The sequence below is a fragment of the Phasianus colchicus genome, chromosome 15 (assembly GCF_987193195.1).
Source record: "Phasianus colchicus chromosome 15, bPhaCol1.hap1.1, whole genome shotgun sequence".
Taxonomy (NCBI): domain Eukaryota; kingdom Metazoa; phylum Chordata; class Aves; order Galliformes; family Phasianidae; genus Phasianus; species Phasianus colchicus.
In genome coordinates, this window is record NC_143450.1 from 605061 (window position 1) to 629348 (window position 24288).

The following is a 24288-nucleotide window of genomic DNA, read 5'->3' on the forward strand; positions in this document are numbered from 1 at the left end:
AAATAAAAATGCAGGTTAATACTCTCAGCAAGGTTAGTCAGGTTGTGGTCAAGCATCAGCAATGTGGATAACACTCAATGCTTAAAGAACTGTTCTACTTTGGTAAAATGCAACAGACCAAAATAACTGATCAGGTATATCCAGTAAGAAGACAACTCTGGATTGTACAAATGAGAAAAGCTGAACTTGGTGCATCTTTCTGGTCATCTAATACCACAGTAGACTTCTAGGAAACAGTGCTTTCCATTACAGTTAAAGTTGAAAGCCATCATTAGAGCTTCATCTGGCCATTATTAACCGTGTCCAGTACGTATCTAGTCTATTCTTAGTCATTCCTGTTGTGTGTACTTTAAGTTAAAATACCAGCAAAAAACACATTCTGAACAGAAACACTTGGCTTATGCTCTAGTTTTGTTCATTTTTTCAGTTTCTGTTACCTGTTGAAGACTGAGCATTGACATCTGCACAATGAACAAGGAGAAGTTTAACAATATCTACATAGCCTCCACTGGCAGCTGCCATTAAGGGAGTTATGTCTCCTTTATTTCCTCGATCTTCAACATTTGCATGCATTGCTAGTAGCACCTAAAGAAAAAAAGTTCACTATTAGAATGAATAAATTCTAGCACTGACATTTTGATTCTCGTTCAGTGGAGTTTGACATTGATTCCCCAGTCAGTCGTGACATCCCCTTACATTAAAATACCCACAGCAGTGAAACACAACGGTACTCTTCAGGACCACGTGTAATTACCCAACTGTACTATGCTCTGCTTAAGGTAACACTATTTTTCTACATTTATTCATATCTTTAAAATAAACATTAAGTTCAGTACAGTACTGACATTTTCAAATGTCATAGAGCAATGCACTAACCGAAATGACAGCAGATATACTGTAAGTTTGCATGAATGACTACAGCCCACATTAGGTCAAGCTTACAGGTAAACAGCTCTCCCCCACACAGCTGTCAGCACAATAAACGTGAAGCTGGTCACTTTCTGAGAGTCGTCACTTCAAAAGGACAAATTCTGCTCTTGAATACACATGTATAAAAGCCAGATATTAACCCAAACTAATTCAATGCTGAGGGCGTTTTATATTAAAAAGACAATATCTGTATGCTCACATTAAGCAGTATTAACTACTACTCTTTTGGGATTATAAAAACTATTTCAATCATGATAATTAAGGAGTTCAGGTATCGAAGAAACCCCTTTAACAATGTTTCACAAAGGTTTAGTTGTGACTGTATTTGTTACTTACTTGTGCCAATTCATAATATCCAGCTGAACAGGCCAAGCAAAGGAGACTTTCCCCTTCTTCAGTATGTTCGTTTACATTTCTTCCTTCATCCAGCAGCTTCCGGACAGCATTTACATCCCCATCCGAGCATGCTTCTGCCAAACTGCGACTGGAAAATCATTTACCACAGAATAAGCATGAAAAAGAATTGCAATAAGGGTTAGTTTTCTTATGCACAGAAGAAGTCCTAAGAGCTCAAGACATCGTCCTAGAAAATATAGTTTGCAGTTGCTTTTTTAAGAGAAAAGTTCACATAGACATTATATTCATTGGTAAAATGGAAATAAAGACCCTCCTCATGTTCACATTTGCTAACTCATTCAAGCTACATAAAGAGAAGAGTGCTCAAAACTAGGTAATGTGCAGTGTGTGCAAAACACAGAGGTAAACACTCACTGATGTTTTATTCACTCTACGGTGGAATGCCAGATAGACAGAGGCTATGACTGTGGCAAACCATGGGTACAGAGGGAAATTTCTAGCAGAGAGAAAGCCAAAAGTGAATACTCCACAGTAACCACTAATGCTCAATACTGCAATAAGCCAGACTTCCTTACCATTGTCTCTCCTATAGTAGGATTACCTCCTTCCCTGCACTAGCCCAAGCCTTTTTCTTCTAAGGAAACAAATTGATTTCTTCTCTTTAAGTAATTTTCAAACAAAGAAAAATCCTTACCTCACCTAATGACATCTTAGAGGAATTAAAAAAAAAAAAATCCTAAAAACTAACATATTCAAATGCATTAAATACCTTAAACTTCTACTTTTCTTCTGTAAAAGAGACAATCATCCATGAAACTTACTTGCAAAGAAGAATATATCCATTTTACCACAAGGCTTCCTCAGGAAAGCACATTAGTTACAATTTTTCAGAGACAAATAATTAAACGAATAATTAAAGCCTTATTTGAAAACATGAAAAGGAATTCATTTGCAAGGCACTCAAAAATGAACTACACTGTGCTTGCTAGTAACTGACAGACAAGCTGAGATCTGACTGCAGAAAATACCCAGCACCTGGATCACTTCTATTTGCAGTATAACAACTTCAGTATTTTGACAAAAATAATTGAAAACTAAGTCTACATGAAAAATACTTTGAATTACTGATCTGAGATTTTAAGTTCAGCTGTACACGCAATCACTATCTTAGCAGTTTAGGAACAACTTCTATCCCTTTGTCAGAGTAGAAAATACTCCAGGACCCCTAACAGTGCTTTGAAATTACCAATGAAGAAGAAAAAGAGGAAAGCTTTGAGATACCTAGGACAAATTCTCTTTTCTGCAGTCATGGGAACTGAATGCTGTCCTCATTAATTACTGCCTCTGAAGAGTTAACAAGTATACAGCTTCTTTTTTCCCCCAAGTTCCTTGAGCAAAATTCCTGGGCAAACTGCTATCCTTTAAGCGTTTTTACTAAAAGCTGGAAGATAATATTATGAACTAGATTCCTTAGTTTCCAGCAAAAAATAAAGCAGTAAGCAGAGAACTATCAATAGCTCTTCTACATGGATAAGTTTAACCAGTTTTTCAAAAAAAAAAAAAAAAAGAATTTGACCACCTAGCACACAGGAAGAGCAGCACATCCTCTAATCAACCAAATAAGACTTGACATACACTTCTAAAGCTAAAAACCTGATATGGCAGTAGTTAAACCTTCAGTTTATCTGCTAGTACAGCATATACGTTACTGAGGACTAATTGTAAAAACTGGATTTGAAATGAGAAATATCAACTTACATTCTAGCATTCAGAAACCCAGAAGAGATCAATACATACTTGTCCACCTGCCCTGCATTGTGATTGTTCTCTGCCCTCATCCGCGTCAATGCAGCAGCAGCTTCATCCAGTGCACAGCTGACAGAGGACGTCAGTCTTCGGAGAACTTCAGGATCTGCGAAGGCTTTACCATCGGCAGTGGACAATTTACCAATTCCTTCAGTGCACGTTCGTTCAGTGAGGTTAGTATGAAAGTCACACAAAAAAAATGCAAAGACACTATTTTAGATTTCAGCCACATGCACTATTAGTTAAAAGTCATTTGCAAACATGCCAGAAAATTAGCTATGTAAGACTAGCAGTTAACACTTGTCTACTACCTGAACATTTTTAACTGTAATAAGGTAGCAATAAAACTATTTTCAACTGGCAATTTAAACACCCACCGAAAACTCTTAACTCATACCTTTGAAGAGTAAAACAAATTAAAATCTCTAAGGGGACTAAAGACAAGCCCAGGGGTCAAACCCCCGCACAAGTTTGGAAAGCAGGCATTATTCCACAGTCTTGGTTTTAGGTTATCTACACATGAAGATTCTTCTACTTTGCACATGCATCTCCACTGAAAATGAATTGGACTTGCTTCCAACACATTATTTCTAAGAGCAAGAAAAAAAATATGTATGTATAAATTAGCTTGAATTCCTACTAATTCAGTATTCTTAACTGCACACCTCCAGATACAAATATGAAATAAAATTTCCAATTTTTTAAGCATACTTGAAAAATAATGTCACATCTATGCTACCAACATACAGAGTATAAACACAGACTTAGTGAACTTCGGTAACAAGTCATTTGTTTTAGACATTTTCTTGGCTACTAGACTAAATCTGAAGGGTAATACAGAATATCAATCACCATAAGCAGCTATTTATCTCATTCATTTGCATGGCTGATATATAAAGTTACTGTACAGCTGCACAGTTTATTCCACACAGGTTTTATTACATATAGTCCCTCACAGACTGGAACACCGTGAAGAACTGAAGCTCAGTTCATTTTATCATTTAAACACCTCTGCAATTGCCACTGCAGCACATGCAGAGCCCAGATTTGCCTACACTAATGTGAAAACAGCAATAAGAAAAAAGCAGAGGTATAGTACAAAAAACATTTTCATGCGATAGAGAAAGAAAACAGTTACTGGTTTATAAATTAGCTACCTTCACCTGTGATGAATCAGTAACTTTTCAATTCTTTAGTGGTTAAACAGAATCCGGGGGAAAAAATGCATCTTACATCTCTGAAGATTTGCAATTTGGGATGTGCATGACTGATTTACACCATGTTTTGCACAAGCCAGCTTGCAACTATTACAGTATAAATACTGAAATCACACTTTGAAAGTTTTGAACACTGTCTCCAGATGATGTGTTTCCCCAGTCTGAAAGCATTCAATAATTCTTCAAGCAATCCAAGAACCAAGACTTGGCAAACTTTGGCACCCTGAAAACAACTTGTAACAGCACAGGAGACACTCTGTCACATAACCCACATCACTGTTAAAGAGCTGCTAAGTGTTGGCTTAGGGCATTCTCACTCCAGGTTGCTGGAATAGCCAAGAACCCCTCCCCTGCCAGCATGAAAGATACCACAAAGGTGCAACAATTATACCAACATGATGAAATTTGCACTGGTGGCACCATGCATGCATCTGCTTACACCATACTACCCAAGGAAAGGAAGGGAATTACTAACTCACAGCCCAGCACCAACAGCATATCTAGGACTATTATAAACAAATAACTAGGACTGCCTCATTGAGCAAAATGAAAGTGGAAGGGGAGAAATCCACAGGATTTAGAGAAATGATCCCCAAACAAAGGCTTCAAGGAGTACGTTTGCATTCAAGTTTGCACAACAGTTTTCTTCTACTTTGAAGGCTTTCATAAAGGGAACTGAACACTTCTGCTGGCAGCAAAAGACCTGAGAAAAAAGAACTCCAGTAAAAAAAAGTTCCCTAGATATCTGAAACTGAACTGGACAGACAAACCATTCCAGTAGTCTGGCTATCTCGACAGAATTAACCTCTCTGCATCAAGCAGGAAAAGGATGAAACTTGCTCCGGAAATATACATCCAGGTGATCCTAGTGCAAAGGACTGACTGCCTTGATCTTGTAGGCTAACCGCACTTGTCTTTGATCTACTTACTGCCTACGAGGAGAAGCTGCTGGATCTAATCAGGATGAGATACAGACAAGCATAACCTCTGCTTGGCTATTGTCTCCATGATGCATTCATGCAGAGGATTTCTGAAACTAAGAGAAACACATCACAGCACAGATCTAAGTCCACAGCACAGATCTAAGTCTCATGTCCTATGAAGACAAATGGAACTCAAACAACTGCCCCAAGGTATTGTTTGCACGGGTGACAATCAGTGGAATCCCAGAGGAGCCACAAACTCACAGACCAGTGGGCTGCTTCCTCCAGCTGCTTTACACACAGACAGCTCACTTCACACTTTCCCACTTTGCTCCAAAAAACAGTGATATAATCACACCAAGGACTTTCAGAGTGTAAGCTGAAGAAGCCATTTATTCACATCACCAGCTAGGGCTCAAAAACCCAACTGACTGTTCTTTGTGCTGATACCTTTTTTCTTTTCCTTTTTTTTTTTTTTTGCATACCAAAAAGTTCACATGAACATCAGCCCACAAATCAGCCATCATCACGGCACAAGAACTTGACCACTTTTTTATACATGCTAAAGCTAGTCAACAGCTACTCAAGACACCAGAGCAGGTGTTAGACTAGACTCAGACACCCATTCATTTACTTCCCTTTTACAGGTTTATAGTACCATCTAAATAATTGCTCAGGTTTTATTATACTGTGATTTAGGATGACTATGCTGTAATGCTCAGTCATCTGATCTCCAATTTGTTTGCTTTTGAGTCCACTTAATAGCTATTTGTTCTTGTGTCATTCACCCAGGTGTTTAAAACATCTCATGCAATAATCAGATTTTCTAGGCTCCTCCCATCCATTGAAAACTAAAAGCATTCTCCAGAAGATTCTCCACATTTGTGATCATTTATGTGCAAGACTAACTCAACTTCTCACGTTATTAAAGTCTCACTAGCACTCTACTGAGTCATAAAATTGATAAGGACTCTATGAAAATGGCTAAACCAAAACCTACAGTGTTTGACATTCACAGCTTTCTGCAGCACAACAGCACATATTCAAGACTTCCAACCATCAGAGATGGTTGTATAACACCTTATTATTTTTCCCTCTGTTAACTGCCTTATTTTCATGCCTTATATTTTCAGAGTTCGCTGAAAGATAACATTCTTCTCCTTCAATGCAAGTCTCTCCTGTCCCCAAAGTCTTTCTAAGATCAAATCAAGTGAATAAATATTTAAACCACACCCGAAAGTCATGATAGCTCAAAAGTCACACATCATTAAGATCCTAGTCTCTAGAAGAGATAAATGTCTCTGAGGTATAGAATCTTCCATTCACTATTTGTTCCCCTCTTGCAAGCTCTAGATTTGGGAGAAACTCCAAACAGAAGAGACTTCAGCAAGAAACCATTCTCATTTCCTCACAGCAAAATTTCTCATTTAGAAGCCATTTTTTCATATGGAAACTAGATATAAGACTTATGCTTAAGCATAAGTTTTCCCAACATCTTCCTGAGATGATGAGAGAAGTTCAGCACTTTTGCTTGAAACCAATCATGTGGCAAGGTAAATGCATCGTTCTGACATGACATTGTGGATGAGCAGAACACCACTAGCATACTCAGTAAACCTCAATTAAGAAATCAACTAAGACATACTAAGCTTTTATGGTCTCATGGGATTCCTGCAATCAAAACAGATAAGCAAAAAAAAAAGACTGATTTTTATCTGATCACCCTACATGCACAGCCAAAGAGAACATCTCAATTGTAACCACAGACATTTTTATTACCTAACAGTCAAATATTTAGACCGCAGCTAACAAACTCATAGAAGCTTTACACTGCTCCCAGCTCCTTCCCAAAAAATGTCCCTGAAAAATACTTGTGTTTCTCAGAATTTTCTTATTTAAGACACTTTCCTGCAGGTAAGGTTTCAACATTTTTCTGCTCAGAGTTGTCTGCCAGAATAACAAGTTGAATGTGAACTCCAAGGTCAATGTGGCTACTAAGCGGCCTAGCAAACACCAGAAGCCATGAGAGAAAACTACGTAGCTAGAAACTGAAGGAGGACTCCTGCTTGATGGTGACAGCAAATAGCTACTAGGTCACCTCAGCTACCATCATTCTGCAAAGGTCATTCAGAATGTCCAAATAGGTAGGTTTCCTTCTATTATTTTTTTTTTTACCTTTGTAAAAAGAAATACAACTTTTTCATCTTTCAAGGCTTTCCTCGTTTTAGCCCTATCAAAGAAACATTAATTCAAGTATGAGGTGACAAGCTACCAGATACAATTGTTGATGCTTCTGATTCATTATGGGAACCCAGACATCCAGACGTGCTCACCGCAGATCTGCATGTGCATAAAATCATACTGATCAAGCAACCAAATGCACTTGCTTCCTATTCATGTAGTTAATACAGAAGCATCACATGCTATTTCTACATTACTCAGAGATCTACTTTATAAACCATTTTCTGTACTCACCAGATGCAAAATTTACACCTGAATATTTTACAGACAGATGCTCATACAGAAAACAGTTTTCTCTGACATCTGTTAGTAAGCCTTGCTATTTACAAACTGCATCCTCTTCTCCAGAAGGTTTTTTCCCCCCACAGCTGGAGCCCTGCTACATGTGTTCTCGCAAAGCATCACAAGTCCTTCAGCACTGCTGAAGCAAATAACACAACATGCAACTGCACAGGAGCTACAGATGCTGCTTTGGCAATACAGAGGTGGATGCTCCAGCAGTAAGCACAGAAGGCAGAAATGTCTCTCAGAACAAATGGCTTTCACCCATCTCACTGTACATAAGTGCCTGGGACAGGTATCCACCCTCAGATCACCTCTTTTTCAGAGAAGCAACTACTATTAGGAGAAAAGTAATAACACAGTAAGTTTGCCTCCCCAACTAAACAGTAGTTCAATGACCAAATTGCTTTAAGGAAAGCAAACCAACACAGAGCCTGAAGAATTGCATTTAAGTATCAGAAAGCAATTATATTTCTTCTAGCAAATAAGCAAAAATAAGAACACACTTGTTCTAGATTGGTCTGGAGTATTCAATTTTTTTTTTCTTTTTAAAAATATTTAAAGCTTTGGTTCAGTATCTAATGATTACCTATGAAATACAACAACCAATTAAGGCACAAAAATATTTAGTAAGTGATGAAAGCTATTACACAGGAATTCTCAGACAGAAAGACAGAAATCCTAACTTTCCATTGACCACCAATAGCTAAAATTCAATTGACATGTAACTGTTAGCTTTTAACATTAATCCCACAGTATCCCTGCTGGCCAAAGCATCTGCTCAGCTAACACACTGAACAGGCAACAAAATGGGAGGTAAGAAAGAAGCATCCTCTCCAGTCCCATGATTTTTTTTTGCAGGCAAAAGAAACTAACTGTCTCCAAAAAGCCTGACTTTGGAAGTTTAACTAGATCTTTTCTATATGTTGAAGATTTCTTTCAAACTCACTATTCGAGTTTTAGATTCCAAGCCAAATCAAATGTCCATAGACATTTGATTTTTTTGCTATGGACATATGCCATTTTGCTATGGACATACGTCCATAGCTTCTGTTTACATATAATAACTCAACAGCAAAAGTAGAAGACCAGATCAGCAAAAAAAATGCAACCTCCAAAAACTGACAGTAAGAACTGCAATAGGAAAGAGTCAGAAAAAAAAGCTGGTCTAACTCTGGGGCAGCTGGAACTCAACCTGACTACAACTGCTGAAAGCCACAAAGCAGATATTTTTTTTCTTACTATCACACTGTAAAAGTCTAATGTCTTGCTAAGCATCCCTATTATTTTTCCCTATATTTAAGGAAAAAAGATTCTGAATTCTATCAAAAACTCACAGTATCTTGCCAGTTTTCCTTCAGTACATAAACTTTAGTTATATACTTTAGTTAGCTTTAGTAGCTACCTTTAGTCAGCACAGTAGTGTTTACAAACTCCTACTTTACCAGGGACATGTATTTGCTCTGGAGCCAAGAGTAAACAGGAGATACTGTATATTAAATAGGAAGTTTTCACTTCCTACTTGAATTTCTTTTTTCAATGGGCTGTTCGCTGTTTATTTGTTTGGGTCTACTTGTTTATTTTTTGTTTTTCCCCAGCCTGAACATTAAAATCTGCAGCACATCCAGAAAGATCTGCCATGGCAGCAATGCTGCCATTAATTCCTGATTGCCTGCAGCCTTTTCCATACTGAGCCCTCTCTTCCCTATACAGCTGCCTCCTGCAAGGTCCAGCAACATCTTTTTCAGGACCATGCACCAGCAAGTACTGAAACACATTCACGTACACAAACACATTTCTGGCTGTACCATACTTGACAATACCACTGTGATTAGCTAAGAGAATACTCCGACCGCAAGTTGCATTGTCTGTGTGGCTTTGTTCAGCTTTAAATGGACAGGGGCCAAAAGGCAGACTCAGCACATCTACCCTAGAGCCAAGCAGTCACCTGCCCACAGCCCTGCAGCCATGAGCTCAGCCAGGTCCTGACAGGGCACAGTACTAAACGAGGGCACAGGCCCTGCTACCAGCTCCTGAGCATCCCAGCTAGAATCAGGACAGACGGGCTCCAAATTCAGAGGTTTGGGTAACAGCTTTGACAAACTTGTACTCAAAGACAGTATCCAGACTAGACACTGAGGAAAGAAGATCAAATTACTTCAGAGTGCTTTAAAAGTACTTTAAAGCCCCAAATCCTTCTTGGGGAATTTATTTTGATTGCAGCACTTATCATACCTACCTGTAATGCAATAAAAGCAGCAACTTCATTAATGACCCAGAAGCAAAAACCATCATAACTTCTAGATGCCAAGTCTCAAATTCTCTACTTCATGCCAGTCACTATGAAAGAACGAGGTTCATTACTTTATAGAAATACACCAAGGCAAACAATAGGTATCTATTCTTTAATCCCTGATTTTTCTTTTAAGTGCCTCATGATAAATAAAAGTTAGCAGTGCCTCATTTCAAGTGCCTGCCTCCAAAAACACACCTCAAACATGGAAACCAAAGTCTGCTGTGAGATGTGAAAAGCACAAGGAAAAGACAACCACCTACCCCTGAGAAGTCCCAAGGAAAACAGTAATATCCATTCACACTGTAGAAGGTTCACAAAATTCCTATTCTTGACTGCTAGCATTCTAAGCCAAATATTATATCTTATCTGCCTGAGGTCTTCTGACTTTTGAAAAGCAAGTTACCTTCACAGAATCACTAACGTTAGAAAAGACCACTAAGATCATCTAGTCCTACCATTAACCCATCACCTGTGCCCTCTACTTTCCAGACAGCTTCACCTGTTTGATGGTAGAAGGAGCAAAGCATTGAATTTCTTACTGATCTTTAGCAAACCTATGGCTTATGCAGCAAAAGGATCATTGTCCTATGGAGACTAACAGCAAGATACGATCTCTAAGCACAAGCACAATGCAGGGAGAGACTTCGAATAAACTTTGAAGGCAATTTGTAAGTAAATATTCCACTTGCATTCCAAATTTCTAGCATTCAGTGAGAAACTAAGTCCAAATGGATAGTATATGCTCCCCTGAACCAGAAATTGGCTCTGGTGTAAGTCAGCAACTACATGGAACAAAAACAACTTCAAACAACTGTACATTTTTGAGCAAAGAACAAAGAGGTCCCAAGAAGGCCAATGTAAGTAGCAGCTTATCCCAGAAGCCATGGACTTCCAGCCACTCACTCAGTATTCTAAACCAAGTGAAAATATTCAAGTATTATCAGGGGTGGCCAACTACCCTACCTATTAAAAAAAACCATATAATCAGTCTAATGAGGTATAGCACCAACTTGTGTATAGTTCCACATTTCAAAAAAAATCACCAAGGTTGGAAAAGATCTCCAAGGTCATCCAGTCCAACATTCCACCTATCACCAATATTTCACACAAAACCACATCCCTCAGTATAACATCTAAACACTTCTTGAACACCTACAGAGACAGAGACTCCTCCCCCTCCCTGCACAGTCTGTTCCAGCACCAGACAATTCTTTCAGTTAAGTATTTCCTAACATCCAACCTGAACCTCCCCTGGCACAATTTGAGGCCATTCCCTCTCGTCCTATCGCTAGTTTTGTGGAAGAAGAGGCCAACCCCCACCTCATCACAACCTCCCCTCAGATAGCTGTAGAGAGCAGTAAGGTCACCCCTGAGCCTCCTCTTCTCCAGGATGAACAACCCCCATTCCCTCAGCCTCTCCTCATAAGGCCTGTGCTCTAGACCCCTCAACAGCTTTGTTGCCCTTCTCTGGACACGCTCCAGGGCCTCGATGACTTTCTTGTAGTGAGGGACCCAAAACTGAACCCAGCACTTGAGGTGCAGCCTCACCAGAGCTGAGTACAGAGGGATGATCACTCCCTGCTCCTGCTGGCTGCATTATTGCTGACACAAGCCATTGGCCTCCTTGGCCACCTGGGCACACTGCTGGCTCATGTTCAGACGAGCATCAACCAACACTCCCAGGTCCATTTCTTCCACACAGTCTTCCAGTCACTGTGCTCCAAGCCTGTAGCATTGCCTGAGGTTGTTGTGGCCAAATTCTGGACACAGCCCTTGGTCTTGTTCAACTTCATCCCACTGGCCTGAGCCCAGCAATCAGCCTTTCCAGATCCCTCTGTAGGGACTTTCTACCTCTCCCCAGGCAGACCAATGCCTCCTGCCAACTCGGTGTCATCTGCAAACTTACTGAAGGTGCACTGCATGCCCTCATTCAAGGTCATCCTTAAAGATACTGAACAGGACAGACCCCAGTACTGACCCCTGGGGAACAACACTCGTAACCAGTCCAAAACAAACATCTGAGAAACTGTTCTTATGAACTGTTCCTATCTCCCTACAATCAAAGATCTACAGCCTGTGTACTGTCATTTAATATACCCTATCCAACAAAACATTCTGCAAATAAGATCTGTAGGAATGCTACAGTAGATTACAGAGTACAGGATAATCAAAATCTGGATGTTACTCCCTTTGGAAAGAATCCGAGTACTCTATTTTACCATGACCCATGTTCAACAAAGAACACATACTTCTACTCTGAATGCATTAGCAAAAAAGCCTCATCAAGACGATTTTAATGGTTCACAAGGCCATACAACTACGCAGTATTGCTATCCACTATTCTTATTTACTAGCTGTAACAAAAATATAGAATAAAGATGATGAAAATTTGTGTTTCTCTGCATTGCATCAACGTATGGGCAGCAACCAGAAAGCATTACCAGCTGCCTCCAGCACCCCAACACTAGCTGCAGAACCTAACACTTAGGTCTAAGCTTACAGCCATACAAGGCCCAGATAAAGCTTTTCCCCACTACACAGCCTGAACAGGGCATTTCCCCCTGACTAGAGAAGGAAGCACACACGGGATTTCCATTCAGTACAGGCTGAACTCCAATCCACACACCAAGGAGGACTGTCAGTAGAGTACTGGCTTTTTTCTCGTGCCTGAACTGTCCCTGCTTTTAAGCTCTGGCTGAAGCTACTTGAAGCATTAAGCTAACACACCCTAGAAATAATACCAGTTGGAAAAGGCTTTTGTTCAGAAATATTCCTGTATTATAAGAGGAGAGTGGAGGGGAATTTGCCTTGCAGAAGAATCCAGCTTATAGAAAAAATAAAATACAGCAGAAGTAAAACAAGGGAAAAGTTGAGTTAATGGAAAAAAAATCTAGGTCTTAAAAAAAATGAGAACTGTATAATTGTTTACAGCGTAGTAACAAAGCACTACCTAATTAGCACTGACCACTGACACTCAAGCAGCTAACTAAAGGGATTGAGTAGTACTCTAATCAGTGATTGTCTGGTCTTACCCTACCACCATATCCTGTTGAGGAAAAATTAAAATCTTGGAATCATCTCTGTCGAAGAAAAGAATTCCAAAAACATTGCTAAGTTATCATATTTGATCTGAGAACTGCTTGAGAACCTAGAAGTCTCAGTTTAAGTGTTAAAACTAAACTGCTCTTCACAACAAAATTCACCTGAAAAAGTACCACACAAATGAGAATCCGTACGCTTCAAAACACTTTTCAAGTATGGAAGTTAATTTTTCAAAAGCAGGATTAGACTCAACTTTTTCTAATCCAAATGACTAAGATTAGAAAAAAAGTATTTCAATCATGCAAAATCTTAGCAAAATATAATATTAATAATTACATGCACAAAACTCAGTTTTCAAAAGCACAACACATCTGTAGGTTTCACGTACCATATATTCCTTCCCATTCTGAATCTTTAGGTGGTGAAGAAAGAAAATGAGCAAGTCACTGTAATGTGCCAATATCTCAAAAGGCAAAAGTATTCCAGTTACTAAACACCGGTGATTTAAGTAGTAGCACAGCCCTGACTTCTATCCTACAATAAAGCCTACTGATGAAAATTGTTTTGCTTATTTGATACATATACCATGTCCATATATCATAAGTATTTCAAATTGAGCAAACTGAGGTAAAAAGGCTTCCCTGGTTTAAAAACAACCATTCAGTAAGAAGCTCAAACTAAGGTGAGGCTTTTGCTGTGCTGAGGAAGCCTGAACATGCTTCATATTTGTTACTGACATGACTCAACAGTAAGGCTTAATCTTTGCTCCAGTTCCAGCACTCCTCTCTTAGATTCCCCTAATAATAACCCCATTTTTTAAAATCAGTAATACTGAAATAAATCCAGAAAGGTATTCTCTACATTCTACAAGCACATATTTGCAGTCATTAAATTGATAAACATGAATGAATCTTCCACGTCTCCTGTATCTCCCAGTTTGTAACTTCTACAGTTTGGGGTGGAACTTGGATAACCCGTTAGAGGTTAAGCTTCTAATGCATGAGAGGCACACCTCCATTTAAAATCACAGGTAAGTTATTCATCAACCCCCAGAAAAGAAGCACCAGGTTCAAATATAAATCTTTTACTATAAAAAAAGATCAGAGAATGTACCCCCTCAGTCTCCAATGCTTCCCAAAGTGACACAGATGCAGGATGAAAGCAGGCCACAAATCTTTTAAATCTCTCCTTTAGACCACAGCACACTCTGCTATAGTGCTGGATCACAAATCCATTCAGTCACATTCAGGTTCTCTAATGTTGAAGGAAAAGCTTTTTCTTCTTTAAATCCATTTTATTGGAAAAAGTGATGTTAGTGAATAATGAATGCTCCTGTTCACATCACAAAAAGCCATTTTGGTTGATAGTATAACTAGTGGGTATACAGATATATATATATATAGATGATGGAAAGCATTCAATTACACAGTTGCTGAATCTCACTCTACCATTTCAGTTTATCCTAAAGCAGGCAGATTTTGTCCAGGCCCATTCACATTTTGATCTGTGTTTTGTATTTCCACTAAGTTGGCAATTACTTCCACTTTTTGCTGCCCTCAGTTCCAGAACATACAACCTGCTTCCCTCACCTCCTTCCCTTTTATCCTACTGGCTTTCCAAATAGAAGCTTCAAACTCCCATTTCCAAATCAACTACCAAGATCCTGCAGAACTACAGCATGGCTGAGGCTGTTGGAGACCTCTGGGTCCATCTGGCCCAGCCAGGCCCCAGCAGAACCACCCAGAGCAGGGTATTCAGCACCGCATCCATTCAGCTTCAGAGATGTCCCAGGAAGAGACCCCACAGCATCTCCAGTCTGTGCCAGCACTCTGCCACCTGCACAGCACAGCAGTGCTGCCAGACAGTCGGAAGCAACGCCTGTGTTGCACTATGTGCCCACTGCCTCAAGTAAAGGCACACCTGTTGTATTAACAGACATTTGTGGGGAAAAAAAATACAAAAGAAATCTCTCTTTGACCATTTATTTTAATAGAATTACACTACATTTGATTTCCCAAAATCTCAAGCACACTAAAACTTCATTTGCATGAGGGTCTCTAGTCACCTTTTGTCATATCCAGACATCCTTCTTTTCTGTTGAAATACAACTCTACTCCTGTTTGAGCATATGGATGGACTACTTGCATCTGTTACATTTAGCAAACCTTTGAAGATGGTCCCTCTCCAAATGACTCTGATCTTCCTCACAATTGTCCCTGTAACTAATAGTAGGATTTCTGAAGAAGTCAATCATGAAATCACAGAATATTTGGGTTGGAAGAGTCCTTAGAGCCCCCAGACCCCACCCCTGCCATGGGTTGTCTATTCCCTCCCCAGCTTAGGTTGCCCAGGCCCATCCATGGCCTGGGGCATCTCCAGGGATGGAACACCACAGCCAATTCCTACCTTCTAAGTTAAATCTCCACCTTTGAGATCGAAACCATTCTCTCCTGTTGTATCACTGCCTGCCCATGTGAAAAGTCTTTCTCCATCCTGATTATAAGCTCCCCGCAGGTACTGGAAGGCCGCAAAAAGGTCGCCCCAGAGTCTCCTCTTCTTGAGGCTGAACAAGTCCAGCTCCCTCAGTCTTTCTCCACAGAGAGACATTTCCATCACCTTCATGGCCGCCTTTGGAACAAGCCATTTTCCAACACAAGCCTATTACAAGCCCTGAGCAAACCTGTACTCACAAGTCTACATCAGAAGTGCCAGTGTACCTGCAGCCAGGACCCTAGAGCCACCCCGGTATGAAGAGTATGTGCCAACTAAACAACAAGATGGCAAGGGGCAGTTAGTTTTGTCTCCTTGAATACAACTAGTTGAGTTCTGATAACTCTCAGGAATAGAAAGCACTCTAACACTAGGAAAATATATATATATATATATATATATTTACCACTTTCTTCTGTATCTCTTTTTTGAATAAATTCAGAACAATAGGGAACATGTTACTCAAGTTATTAAACTGTTCAGGAGCATTCTATGTTGCTTACCAAAAAGCTCAGCAATGCCATACTGAAACACTATAAATGGAGTACTTCAACTGCAGGGATTGGCATTTTGATGGTTTAAAACTTCCCATGGTACTCCATGTTTCAGGCGCAGGATACAGCAAATAGGCAACCAGGACTTCTACTCAACCAGTATCCTTCTCTTTAAGGACAAACTTGTACACTTCTTGAGAGCACTGCACTACATAAGCAAGCCATTTTCCATTCCTGATACCTACGAAAGGAGGGATCAGAACACAAACCAGCTTTTATCTGCCAAATATTCCCCAGCTCTTATTTTGGGGATTAGTTTGCCCTGCTAAGAAAACACGGCTAGGGACCACTGAGGAATCCACCAAAAGCAGGAGCTCTGTTCCTTCTAAGGCACCAGAATGGATTAAAAAGGGTAAAGGACTCCTGCACCAACGTTAAAACCCATTCATTCACAGCACAAAGAGCTTTCATCACCCAGCTGCCAACTATCATCTCTAAAAAAAGAAATTTAATATGCAACCTCACTGACAGTCCACAAAAGAAGCATTATTTTTTAGAGCTGAAATATTATTTTAAGAGATCAACATTGCCCTAATGTTCAGCAATGGAGCTGAATGTTTCAGAACATGAATCCAACATCAGAATACAAAGAATCAATTTAATAACAGTCTAAAAACTGAAACATCTCCAAACACTGATCTCTTTCCATAGGTTCACTCTAGCTATAAATCCTTCCTTGCTACTAACAGTCAGAACTGTATACACTCAGAACCCCTGGCTTATTTAGAAGAGCTTCCCGAACAACTGGATTCAGTTGCTTTTCCCAAAAATGAAAACAAACATATAACTTTAGAACAGTAAGGTCTCTCTCAGAATTCAGAATTTAAAGTTAGCGCATCGAGTTTGTATCTCGAACATTTTTCTTTACAGATGGATTTTCATTAACAAAGTGCCTATGCTTTGCTCAAGCAGATTACAAAAGGAAGCTTCATTGTTGAAATTGAAGCTAATAATCAGATTTTTGGAGGCCCTAGCAAATGTAAGGAACTGCTGTTTGCCTGCATGCATTAGTGTGTGTGTGTGTGTGTGCATTTGCTGCTTTGTTTTAACAAAGGGGAATTAAACATAGCCCTCACACTACAAACTGTAGTTAAAGCTGTTGCCACACAAAATATTATGCTTTTCAGAAGTTAAGTCACCTTGAAAAGAGAAACTGAAGAAAAACTAAGCTATTAGGATAGCTAAATACAATATATAGAAACACTTTTAGGCAGTTCAACCAAATAAGACCTCTACATCTCCATACACAGGCTAATCAGATCTCAAATCAAAACAGCTACAAAAACCACACACAGGTTGTAGTAAGAAGCATGGAATGGTTGGCGGAAAAAAACCAAACTCCTGTGTAAGTGACTTAAAAAAGAATATTTTGTCTGGCTGCAGTTGCTACTTAGTTCCCAGAGTTAACAACAACCAACATTCACATGTTATCTGTGCATTAAGGAATTCTGGAAGAATAAGCAGAACTAGTTTTGCAAGTCAAAACTTAAGATCCTAAGGCCACAGCCATGAACCATGCATCTGAAAAACACTCAAATCTGAGACATCGTATGCATGACCACCTGTTCTCCCTGTTGCAAGTTAGGATCAAGCTTCACACAGGAGAGAGGAATCACAGCAATGAAGGCCAAGGATCTTGGAAACAACATCAGACAAACTGAAACTAAACTACCTGTTCCAGCAGCAGTGCTGTCACTTTTTATATATTTTTTTTTAAATGAGCTATACTTACTGTAGGAAAATAAAATATGACTAAAATGTCACTAAAGTGACAAGAGAAATTGCCTTTACTGTCAAATAGCAAAACAAAACCACAGCAGTAAGCTGTTTGGTTTGTTGTGCCTAAACACCTTACTTAAGGCTTGGAAGGGTATTTTCAGCCAAATTACTCAGATGAGTGCAAACCCCTGCAAAAACATCTAAAACATTTCCCAGAAGCACAAGCTTATTTTCTAGTCACCTTCACTGTACAGCTTTTATCAATAAGCTACTAGGCCCTCAGTGTTTTCTTTCAATATTTTTAGTGTTCAGATATTTTCAGTGTTCAAATTCACAGTGGTACAGACAAGAAATGCTTAATTGGTGGATTTCTTCATGAGTGCTTTAGGTCTTTCAACCTCACACACTCATCAACTGATCAACTGGCATGAATTTTGTCCTGTCTATTTGAGAAGGAGATGGAGCCCACAAAAAGCCCTCTGACAAGTTTACTTTTCTGTTCTGTCCACTGTCTACATCTCTGAGTAGTATAGGAAATCAAAGCATGGACTCTTGGATTAAAAATGAATCATCTAATCCTGTAGACAAGCAGCAAACTGCTATCTAGAAACTTAAAGGAAGCAGTCTCACAGACATAATAAAAAGCAGTGATACATTCTATATATATATATATATACACGCATGTATATCAAAAAATGTGAAATCCTTTTTAACACTGCAAACTTAGATGTAACCTTAGAGTAAGAGGTGAGGGTAGTTGATGTATGTGCTTACAACACTAGCCATTGACAATTTATAAAGCTAGCAGTAGGTTTTAGGACACATCAGCCATCAGGTACCTGAGAGGAACTTGAGAAGAACTGCGACTGATTTTCATTAAATGAAAAAAAGGATCCATTACACAAATATTCTTGAGTGTGCAGAAAATCCCAGATATATTCTATCTTCCCTGCAAAGCAAAGTTTGAGCCACAACAGTTACACCCAGTTTGATTAATTTTAGAGGTCCACCTTTAATTAAGGTGCTGCAATTTTCTGCTGACAAAAAGGTATATAAATATATATTTTTTTACATTCAAAATGCAAAGCAAATCCCTTGCTCCCTTTGTTTCCTCATCCTGAAGTTTTTTAAGACTGTAGATAGCTTTACGCCTAAACACTTGCAAATAAATACTACTTTATCTATTTCCTAAGGCTGGTCAAAATATTCTGAATATATATGCATAACAATCAAATGGGATTTGTTTCAAAGCAGCGTTTCTACAACTTTTTGTCCTTCAGTTTTTGAAAGACAAGTCATTTCCAATTTCACTGTAAATATCTGTGACATAAGATTTGGAAAGACTTCATTAATCAAGCTCTACCATAGAAGAAACAAACGTAAGTAAGCAGCACTGTTTTTATCTAATCTGTTTCTGTAACAGGAACATTAAGTCTGTATTTTTCAAAATCCATATCACAAACCTAGAGAATCAAAACAGATTTTTGTGAAACTCAAACAGTAACTTCTATTTCATCCCTAAATTTCTGGAGTAATTTGTTAATAGTTATATATTGAACAAAGCAGCACAAAGAAAAATACTGTTTTTAGCAAGTCTGTTTCCTACCCTTCTCTCCTCCGTAACCCTCCCTCTGGTACACATGTAATGACACCTGGTCAGTGAAATAGCACTTCAAATGAACCTTTCTAGCCTTATGCATACAGAAACAGTGAACCAAGAAACCTTCAGCACCTGTAAGAATTATGAGCTCATTGTTATGCTCAGCTTCACATCATCACAGTAAATTTCTGGACTTCACTAGGGTCAAAATGTACAGGTTGCCAGGCCTGTGTGCAAATTAGTCTCAGAAAAAAAGTAAAATAATACACAAATAAAGTACCTGCTGCCTCCAGTAAGGCTTCTAGTCTTGCTTGTGTTTCTGGATCCACAGCTCTCAAGTCCGCACCTTCTGCAGCACTCGATAAGAACAACTCTGATGTGGTTTTAAGTACAGGGTTATCAAGATCTTCTTGGTCCAAAATAAATGATTCAACCTGTTTGACAAGTTAGATAAACAGTTTTACCATTTTTCACATTTTATAACAAATCTAGAAATTACAAAATATATAAAGAAATTTAACTGTAATATCATAATACTTAAGTGTACAAATTATTAGATAGAACCTTAGAAGTTATCTGGTCAACTTACTAGAGAGGTAGATGAAGTGCTAAAATAAAGAACTCTGCATGAAAAACAGCTTATCCTAAAAATAATAACTGACAAGAGCTGAAACTACAGCAAGACTAACTCCGATTAAATACTGAAAATAAATGTTATGGATGTTTGCACAGTTAACCACCAGAAAAGACTGCCACAAGGAGCTGTGGCACCTTTGTCAGCAGAAATGCACTTTGTTATTACAGAAAACAGCCACCAGTAATGACTTCAGTACAGCAGAACCTTTCTGAAAGTCAGGGATGGACCCAATGATTTCCCAAAATACCTTTCAGTTCCCCTCTATGATATTATTTCAACCAACGTAGCACAAGGATTTTCTTTGAGTAGAAACAAGATAGTCAATGACAATTCAAACCAGAACAATTGTTTCCACACTGGCACTTAATATTACCCCAATCATCAGTGTTTCCTAGACCAGATCAGATACATAGAACAATTAAGCAAGCAGGTACTACAACGAAGCAGCAATAATGCTGTCCCACTACTGGTTCACGTGATCTCAAAACACAAGCTCATGGAATTACTCAACATAACACAATGTAGCTTTAGGACAGCTTGCCAGCGTAAACAAGGAGGATACCTGACTCATACTCTAATGAGAACAGAACTACATTTCAGAATCTGTCTCAAGTGCAGACAAAACTCCTCCTTTTTCAGCAATATTTTTAAACAAAAACAGGGACATTATTCCATAATTATCTATTCAACGCTATTGGTGCCTTCAGTATCCATCAGAAATGAGAGATACATGCTGCTGTTCTTTCTCACTTCGCATCCCAATCCATCCTCCTTCCTCCGTTTTCCCCTAATTCTTTCCACTATCTCTTTCATATCAGCAGTAAGCAACCATCACATTCAGTACTATCACACAACGCTTCAGAAAACGTATAGTTCATGCTTCAAAAATCAAATCAGGCCCAACAACAAGCTCAGTAAAATGCCCCATTGCATGAAGGGTGTTCATGAGTCTGGAAAGTTAGTATAACACTGCTATTGAAGATCACCTGAGTTAATGTCTCTCCTTTGTTAATATGTAAATGTCCCGTAACATTATCCCCACTCATCAGGTGCCCAGTGCAATTCGATGTTCACATATGAATACAATGAGCATTGTATTCACCGAAGGAGGTGGTGAAGTAGATTCCAGGAATACAGATTGTTAGTACCACATCTGCACGATGTTGCTTAACTTACAGGTACTGTATCTTGTATGCCCACACACAAACATTAAAGGTCAGACAGGCTGTGACTTACAGCTTTAAGCAGCAAGACTCCTAAATTAATCCCAGACAAGACACAAAAGTCTTAAAACAAAGAGAATGGTCAGTGTTAAGTAAGAGCCAAGAGGGGAGAAAAGCAGAAAATTAATGACCTGAACCAGTGATAAACATTTTTACTGCAAAGCAAGAAGATCTACTTACAATACACAGCAAAAATCATAAAAATCATAAAATGAAATCATAGAAACCACAGAATGGCTTGGGTTGGAAGGGATCTCCAAGAGTCATTGGGTTCCAGCCCTCCTGCCACAGGCAGGGTTGCCAGCCACTACACTGGGTGCTAGATCAGATTACCCAAGACCCCATCCATCCTGGCCTTAAACTCTTCCAAGGACAGGGCATCCACAACCTCTCTGAGCAACCTGTTCCAACACCTCAGCACCCTCTCAGTTAAAATCCTTCCCTTGACATCTAACCTAAACATCCCTTCCTTTAGTTTAAAACCATTTCCCCTTGTCCTATCATTATCTATCCACATAAAAATTGGTTTTCCCTCACATTTCTAAGCTCACTTAAAATATTGGAAGGCTGCAACAAGGCCTCCCTGTAACCTTCTCTTTTCCAGGCTGAACAAGGCCAGTTCCTTCAGTCTGTCTTTCTAGAAGAGGTGCTCCAGCCCCTAGATCTTCCTCGTGGCCCTCCTCCACTCTCTCCAACAGCTCCATATCTTTCCTGCGCTGGGGATCCCACACTTAGACAATCCTGTCCCTCTCCTTGCTGCCACCCCCCTGCTGATGGAAACCAGGATACCACTGGCCTTCTGGGCTGCATATGCACACTGCTGGTTCATGACATGTATCCCTGCACTAAAACTCCCCTCTGTAGAATTCACATGTGTATTATGTTCATCTGGCCCATGTAAGGACTCCCTCCTGGAATAAGGTCTGAAACAAAGATACCTTGGGGAAAAATTGACAATTATCTACAGGAGCACTTCAAGGTATTTCATTATTCTCCCCTAAGACTACACAGGGAACTCTGCTTCCTCAATACACCAGAAATATTATTCCTGCTGCCACAACACACACGACCTACTGACAGGTAGAAAAATACCACCATGTATACAAGTGGCTGCCCATTGTACATAGCAGAGAAGTCCATACAAGCAGCTGTACTGCACTGCATTTTGGTTTTTTTCCCCTTTTCCAATTATACTGCTGAACATAACAGCAACTCCCACCCCTTTTGAAAATGTACCAAGAGGTGTGAAAATATGACCACACATCAGAACAACAAATACTCCAGAAACTTTTAGACTGCCTTCTGACATGCTTACCCTTCAGCCTCTGCACAGCCTGATAGCACCCTAGGCAAAGCACATACCAGCATCAACTGTTAGCTTTTGTTCTGATTTTTTTTTAGTGTTTAGTAACATATCCAGAATACAAACATAACTTGAGTCTGAAAAGAGAAATTCCACACGACACGTTAAAGCATTCATGTCACTGCCAATCTTTCAGAAGTTTCAATGCATCTGACTTTTCTGCAGCTGTAGTCTCTCTAGTCTCTCACACAAACAGGGAGTGAATATCTTCTCACTAACAGCAGAGTAAGAAATGCCCTCATCAACAAGATGCCACTTGTGAATGAAAGCAACCTGTTCACATAACAACAAAACAATATCAAATACATTACCAAAAAAAAAAAAAAACCCACCCATAACCAGATAGATTTCACTTTAATACAGTGCTCATGTTGCAAATTTAGTTACTCTGCCCTAAACAGATCTGTAGCAAAATGAAAGAGTCACTGGTCACTGTGCTGTTTTTAGATTACTTTGCAAGTTGCAGTTGATAAGCATCTTACTTGGTAAGGCTCATCAGGAATACATGTGCTCAAGACATCACTCCAATTCCCAAACTAATTATGAGCAGGAACGATTCCCAATACCACTCCCAACACACTGTGTGGGACCTGAGCACCACTGCAGCACTGCACCTCACCCAGGAGAACGAAAGGCTTGTCTGACATCCTGCCAAAGGCTGCAGCAATCCCTCAGCTCTGCAGATCCAGTTACACCCCGGGGTCCTCCCCCCCCCAGCCACATTCACAGCTAGCTGGACTCAGCTCCAACAGTATTTATACGTTAATACTGCGAGTGAGTTTACCCCAGGTCAGGGGTATGTAAAGGCAACTTAGCAAGTGCTAACATCAAAAATAACATTAGCCATTCTTCTAAGATTGGCAAAGGCATATAAGGTTAGGAGCACACTTCTGTTTTCAAGTCTGAACTAATCTTTTTGGTGTTGCATTGAATTTATTTATTTTTTTGTTGTTGCTGCAAGTTACTGACAAAAGCAGTATTTTCCCAGAATAGCTTGGACTGCTCCCACCAGCTTGCCCCTGACAGGACAGACTGGTAATGGGAATGCCTCCCACTGTGGCCACACCCACACCATCCCTTCTCCGGCACACAAGGGCAGCCACAAGGACTGTTCACTCCATCTCCTGCTTTCCTGAATGCCAAACCACTGCTTCTGGAAGCGCATCTTGACAAAGAGAGTCAATAGGTAGGACAAAGCTGCTAGGAAATCACTTCCCAGAACTTGAGTTTCCTAGATGCGCAGTGAGCAATGAGTACCTCTATGGAGCCAGGCCTCCATGCCTTGCACCTGGAGCACCCACAGGGCTGCAGACCCTCAAGCAACATCACAATGCCAATAAACTACTACCCAGTTTCTGAATTGGGTTACCCTTCCTAGTTATTTCTATACCAATTCCATTTGGATGTGACTCAAATATATCTTGACGTACACAGGGATCCAGCTTATTTTGGAAAGCCTGCATCTCAGGCTGAAAGTTCACAGTTACGAAGTGGAAATAGACCACCTACATTTAAACTATTTTCATTCCATAATTAAGACGTACAGCACTGTACTTGAATCAAACTAGGAATATACTGTGGTTTTGTTTAATAAACCCTACCCCTCCA

At 39.6% G+C, this 24288-nt stretch overlaps 1 protein-coding gene across 10 annotated transcripts in view; it reads right to left on the minus strand.

Moving 5' to 3' along the window:
• Positions 1 to 24288, minus strand: part of ANKHD1 (ankyrin repeat and KH domain containing 1) — a 106799-nt gene that overhangs the window by 71196 nt on the left and 11315 nt on the right. For all 10 annotated transcript variants that reach the window (XM_031607063.2, XM_031607064.2, XM_031607062.2 and 7 more), the window contains exons 2-5: positions 19738 to 19891; positions 3085 to 3241; positions 1267 to 1414; positions 438 to 585 (exon numbers count right to left, since the gene is read on the minus strand). In XM_031607063.2, coding sequence (XP_031462923.2) covers positions 438 to 585; positions 1267 to 1414; positions 3085 to 3241; positions 19738 to 19891 — 607 coding nt within the window. The remainder of the gene's footprint in view (positions 1 to 437; positions 586 to 1266; positions 1415 to 3084; positions 3242 to 19737; positions 19892 to 24288) is intronic.